Source organism: Nicotiana tabacum, chromosome 19 (genome assembly GCF_000715075.1).
Source record: "Nicotiana tabacum cultivar K326 chromosome 19, ASM71507v2, whole genome shotgun sequence".
Taxonomy (NCBI): Eukaryota; Viridiplantae; Streptophyta; class Magnoliopsida; order Solanales; family Solanaceae; genus Nicotiana; species Nicotiana tabacum.
This window is the reverse complement of record NC_134098.1, coordinates 100,167,643-100,174,346: the sequence shown is the minus strand read 5'-3', so window position 1 is coordinate 100,174,346 and position 6,704 is coordinate 100,167,643. Positions and strand designations below refer to the sequence as shown.

Genomic DNA, 6,704 nt, shown 5'->3' with positions numbered 1-6,704 from the left:
CATGTGGAGTGACTCTCACTACCTCAAACGAGACCGACCATCTCGATTTGAGCTTCCCCGAAAAGAGTCTTAACCTTGAATTGAACAAGATAACCAATTGGCCCGGTTCGAACTCGCGATGGTGGATATGCTTATCATGCCAGCGCTTCGTCTTTTCTTTATATAACTTGGCATTCTCATACGCATGCAAGCGAAACTCATCAAGCTTGTTCAATTGCATCACCCGCTTTCTACCCGCTAAGTCTGCATCAAAGTTCAGCTTCTTTATTGCCCAATAGGCCTTGTGCTCAAGTTCCACCGATAAATGGCATGCTTTGCCATAAACTCGCTTGTAAGGGGAGGTTTCGATTGGAGTTTTGTATGCTGTCCGGTATGCCCATAGAGCATCATCAAGCTTTGCAGCCTAATCTTTCCTACTTGCACTAACCGTCTTCTCCAGAATCTGCTTTATCTCTCTATTTGACACTTCAATTTGTCCACTAGTCTGAGGATGGTAAGCGGTCGCAACCTTATATTTGACCCCGTATTTCGCTAAGATATTGTCCAATAGCTTGTTACAGAAATGGGTGCCCTCATCACTAATCATCACTCTCGGAGTGCCGAACCTTGTAAAGATATGCTTTTTCAGAAACTTGACCACAACCTTGGCATCATTGGTAGGAAGAGCTATGGCCTCCACCCACTTCGACACATATTCAACGGCTACAAAATGTACTTACACCCACTGGATGAGGGAAACGGACCCATAAAATCAATTCCCCAAACATCAAAAATTTCAACCTCCATAATACCGTGCAATGGGATCTCATGCCTTTTCGTAATTGTTCCGGTTCTCTGGCACCTATCACATCTCCTCACGAACTCATGGGCGTCTTTAAACACCTTAGGCCAATAAAAACCCGATTGCAACACCTTAGCTGCTGTTTTTTCACCCTCATAATGACCACCATAAGGCGATGCATGGCATTCATGTAAGATAGCATTTATTTCAGATTCGGGCACACATCTTCTCATTAACTGATCAATATAAGATTTGAACAGAAATGGCTCATCCCACACATATGACCTCATATCTCGCAAGAACTTCTTTTTAGCATAAGGTTCAAGATCAGGTGGCATCTCTCCACTTGCCAGATAATTCACAAAATCTATATACCATGGCACCTTCCCAGCAGTAATGGCCAACAATTGCTCATCCGGTAATATTTCCTTGATGACATCTCCCCCGGCTACATAATTCTGAGTTTCTAACCTGGATAAGTGATCAGCCACTTGATTCTCTATTCCTTTACGGTCTCGGATCTCCAAATCAAATTCCTGCAAGAGTAAAACCCAACGGATTAGCCTTGGTTTGGCATCTTTCTTTTCAAACAAATACCTGATGGCTGCATGATCTGTGTAGACGATGACTTTGGTGCCAACCAAATAGGCCCGAAATTTATCGAACGCCCACACTACAACAAGCAACTCCTTTTCTGTCATAGTATAATTATTTGAGCGGGAGTGAGAGTCTTGCTTGTGTAGTAAATGGAGTGAAATATTTTGCTCCTCCTCTGGCCCAATATGGCCCCAATTGCACCGTCACTGGCGTCACAAATCAGCTCAAATGGCTCGTTCCAGTCAGAAGCCACTATGATTGGTGCACTCACTAACTTCTTTTTTAGCTCCTCGAATGCTTTCAGACAAGCATCATCAAACCTGAACGACACATCCTTCTCTAACAACCTACACAAAGGAGAAGAAATTTTTGAGAAATCCTTTATAAATCGGCGATAAAAACCTGCATGTCCCAGAAAATACCTAACTCCTTTCACTGTAATCGGTGGTGGCAACTTTTCAATTGCTTCCACCTTAGCCTTGTCAACTTCCAGTCCATTTTCGGACACCTTGTGTCCCAGCACTATACCTTCACGTACCATAAAATGACACTTTTTCCAATTCAGTACCAGATTAGTCTCCTCACACCTCGCAAGCACTTTAGCAAGATTGGTCAAGCATTCATCAAAAGAAGGACCAAACACAGAAAAATCATCCATAAAAACCTCCACAAATCGTTCCACCATATCGGTGAAAATAGTGATCATACACCTTTAAAAAGTCGCAGGTGCATTACACAACCCGAATGGCATTCTCTTAAATGCATAAATGCCATAAGTGCACGTAAAAGTGGTCTTTTCTTGATCTTCCAGGGCAATAGCAATCTGATTATATCCCGAATAGCCGTCAAGGAAATAATAGTATTCATGTCCGGCTAACCTGTCAAGCATTTGATCAATGAAGGGGAGCGGGATGTGATCTTTTCGTGTAGCATTGTTCAACTTCCTATAGTTTATGCATATTCGCCAACCAGTCACAGTCCTAGTTGGGACTAATTCATTTTATTCATTTACTACAATAGTCATACCCTCCTTTTTAGGTACACATTGAACAGGGCTTACCCACTTGCTATCGGAGATAGAAAATACTATACCTGCCTCGAGCCACTTAATTACTTCTTTTCTTACCACCTCTTTCATGATTGGATTTAGGCGGTATTGATGCTCTATGCTAGGCTTGTGTCCCTCCTCCATGAGTATTTTGTGCATGCAGAATGCAGGGCTAATACCTTTTATGTCAGACATTATCCAACCAATGGCATGATTGTGCTCCCTCATCACCCTTAAGAGCTTTTCTTCCTGCAAATTAGACAAATGAGAAGAAACAATCACATGTAAAGTGTTAGAATTTCCCAAATATGCATAATAAAGATGAGATGGTAAGGGTTTAAGTTTCAATTTTGGGGCCTCCTCAACTAAGGGTTTAGGAGGCGGGCCGATTGGCCTATCCAGAGGCTCAAATTGGATTCTTTCTCGTATGTATTCACACGATGCATCCATAATTTGCAATATCTCCTCAACCTCTTCTTCAAGTTCCAAGTGATTGAACAACATCAATGCATTTTCTAGTGCATCTTCTTTAAACGCACTTGGCTCTACGGCTAGTTCATTTATCTCCACTACCGAAATCATGGCCAGGTCCTCGTAATGAAGAGGCAACTGAATGGCTCGATATACATTGAAGACTGCTTCTTCATTGTCCACCCTCAGGATCATCTTACTTTCTCGGACTTTGATAATTGCATCTCCAGTGGCCAAAAGAGGTCATCCCAAGATGATAGGAACTAACTCATCAGCCACGTAATCTAGGATGATAAAATCTGCAGGAAAAATAAACTTCCCAATCTGCAGCAAGACGTCCTCAATTACCCCCTCAAGATAAACATAAGATCTATCAACTAACTGTAGCATCACCGTGGTGGGTCTCGGGGCTCCTAAGCCCAATTGTTTGAATACTGACAACGGCATCAGATTGATACTTGCACCCAAATCACACAAGGCTCTACCCACATCAAATTCACCAATCCTCACGGGGATGGTAAAACTACCCCGATCCTTAAGCTTTTGTGGAAGCTTATGTTGAATCCTGGAAGTGCACTCCTTAGTAAGTTCTACGGTCTCAAACTCAGTTAACCTCCTTTTATTTGCCACTGTGTCCTTAATATATTTTGCATAGTTTGGGACCTCACGGAGCATGTCCACCAAAGGGATGTTCAAGTGTATCTGCTTCAGCATATCTAGGAATTTGTGAAACATGTGGTCTTAATTCTTCTTTCTCAATCTTTGAGGAAAAAGGTGGTGGCACCCTCTGTGATATTTGCTCAGGCTCTGTTTTGTTTCTCTCATCTACCTCTACAGGTTTTGGCACTCTTTCTTCTTAAAGCCCAGACTGCTCCTTTTTCTTCTTAGGCACTTCTACCAACTCTCTCCCATTTCTCAGTGTCACTGCATTAACTTGAGTATTTTTCTCTGTATTGCTTGGAAGAGCTCTAGTAGGTCTAGTATTCTGATTGTTAGCCATTTGCCCAAACTGCCTCTCTATATTTCTGAATTATGTGAGCAATTATTGATTCTCAGCCTTGACTTGTTGATTCTCAGCCATAACTTTCTGATTGTCTATCAAGAGCTTTTCATCATGTCAGTCAAACTCTCATCTGCTTGTTGTGGAGGTTGAGGTGGATAATTGTAATTTGCTTGAGGTCTGGTATTCTGATTTCCACCCGAAAAGAAGTTAGGATGATTCCTCCAGTTTGGATTGTATGTGTTACCATATTGAGCATGTTGATTCATCGGCCCTCTAGCTTGTTGCCCCACGTAGTAGATTGATTCAGGATTCACGAGACATATGTCACTTGTGTGGCCTTCACCACATAACTCGCAGCAAGTAGACATCTGTTGCACATGTTGCATCTACTGTGCGTGGTGCGTTGTCATTTTATTCATCTGATTCGCTAATCTCGCTATATCTTCCATCATTGCTGAGAAATCATCAAGCTCGATCATACCTGCTGCCTTTTGTTTAAGTGCTCTTCGTGGTTCCCCATCTCTTTGCTAATTATTATCATTAACAGTGAAATTGTTTAGCAGGATCTGGATCTCACTATACGGTCTTGCCATGCAACTACCCCCAAATATTGAGTCAAGATTCATCTTTGATGCCTCGTCCAACCCATCAACGAAAGTATGAACCAACACCTCATCAGTCTGACAATGGTGTGGGCAGTCTATGAGTAGCTTCTTGTATCTTTCCCAAGCTTGTCAAAGAGTCTCACTATCTCGTTGTTGAAACCCAAGAATCTGGCTCCTTAGCGACTTTGTCTTCTTCGTGGGAAAAAACTTGATTAAGAATTTCCTTGCTAGATCATCCCAATTGTGGATTGAGTTCGCGGGCTCTTTTTGTAACCATTCCTTAGCGTCCCCCATCAGTGAAAAGGGAAAGAATTTCAGTCTGACATAGTCCTTGGAAATGTTCGGATAATTGTAAGTGTCTGTAATTTCCAGGAAGTTCTGAATGTGCCTATGCGGGTCTTCATGAGATAGACCCATATATTGCCTCATGGATTGAATCAGTTGTACCATGTACTGTTTGAGTTCAAAGTGACCCATGATATCAGGCTTCACAATCACCTGAGTCATAAGAGCCAGATTAAGCCTTGCAGCCTCTATCACCAGACGCTCTTCATTACCTGCCATCTCTATTGGATGTGGTTGAACTACGATGTCCAACTCTCTTTCACTTCTAGTTCTAGCTTCGACTTCCCTCCTCACTCTATGAAGTGTTCGTTCGATTTCAGGATCAAGAGGAAGGAGATTATTTGCACTTCTACTCCTCCGCATTCAAGAGAAGAGCCCGCGTTATCACAAATAAAGCAAACTAAAAATTAAAACTTGAAAAAATAACGAATAAAAGCTTAACTCAAATAAACAATCAATAACTAAGTCCCCGGCAACGGCGCCAAAAAACTTGTTGGTTCCCTAAGTACACGCAAGTATATATGGTCGTCAAGTAATAAAGTGACTCGAAAGTTGGATGTCAAACCCACAGAGACTTAGATCAATTGTCAACTAAGCAAACTAAAATCAGTTAATTGTCCAAGATATTTACGAGTGATGTTTTTCTATTAATCTACTGCTGCGGAAATTAAATAAGTAACATGATAACGACTAGGTCGGGAATCCAAACTAGAGTAAGAGTTTGAAAAGTAAATGCGGAAGCAATAACAATAAGGAATTGAACAACTACAACTAAAGGGCAGAAAATAAAGGATATGGGAAAATTCAAGGAAAGAATTCCAAGAACTTCCAAGAACGCAAGTTCTATAGCCTTGACAAGATCAAAGCAATAACGTCTTGATTTATTGAAGAAATCAAACGCCTTTACTTAAAAGTAAATCAAAACAATAGATTCGAATCTTGACCACTTTACGAGTAACTTGAGACAACAATTAATAACTAGTATTAATCGCCTTCTAAGAATACCACAAAGGAATCAAAGATATCATAATAGAAAAGTAATCTTACTCCCTTGAACTATGAACTAGTAAAGGTTAAAAGATAAATCTCAAAGCACAAATAACAAAGGTTCAAAAGAACTCTCAAAGTATGATATACTTAATCAATAATGAAGTATCTCAATGAATGAGAAGAACTCCTTATTTATAGGAGTACTAAGGCATAAAAAGTCCTTAAAATTAGGTATGGTGGCTGCTAAGGCATAAAAAGTCATTACAATTAGGTAGGGTAGTTGCTAAGGAGTAAGAAAAGTCATTAAAATTAGGTGGGGGGAGGCCAAATCCCTTTGGGCAGATTTAGACCTTAAAACTACTAGTTTGAGCCATTGGTTTGGACTCCAATTGGGATCCTTTTGAAACACCCCCCTTTGGACCTCTTTTAAGCTCATTTTGAGCCCCTTTGGTGGACTTCAAGGGCTAATTTGGTAGCCCAATCTTCCTCCTCTTGGACTTCAATTTGGATCACTAAATAATTGTAAAACTTGGATAATTCATCTACTTTGGGCTTGAGCTCTTCCTCTACAGTTAAAAGCTTTTTTATTTGCCATTGAAGTCCAGCAACCTTAGACTGTAACTCTTTAGCTTGAGATCTTGTAAATGGCCTTGGAGCTTCCAAAACCCTATCCTTGTCCTTGATGCTATCATAACAACTAAATTATCAAGAATGCAAATGTGTACGATGAGATTTTACTTCAGAGGAGATGAAAATTCCAGGGTTGTGGTTGGTTTATCAATCCTATTAAGTTCAATAATCACACTCGTTAATCCAGATTATCTATGGTTGCTAATTAATCGGATTGTTTATATGAATAGCATG

General features: G+C 40.6%; 1 protein-coding gene and 1 non-coding gene across 2 annotated transcripts; one reads left to right on the top strand and one right to left on the bottom strand.

The window, feature by feature from the left end:
- Positions 1–3,140: 3,140 nt before the first annotated feature.
- Positions 3,141–3,611, bottom strand: LOC107805662 (uncharacterized). The gene has a single exon (XM_016629735.1). The coding sequence runs from the start codon at positions 3,609–3,611 to the stop codon at positions 3,141–3,143; it is 471 nt and encodes a 156-aa protein (XP_016485221.1).
- A 970-nt stretch (positions 3,612–4,581) lies between these two features.
- LOC142173995 (small nucleolar RNA R71) lies at positions 4,582–4,688 on the top strand. Its single transcript, XR_012703360.1, has one exon. It is a non-coding gene; the product is annotated as a small nucleolar RNA R71 (small nucleolar RNA).
- The last annotated feature ends 2,016 nt before the right edge of the window (positions 4,689–6,704 follow it).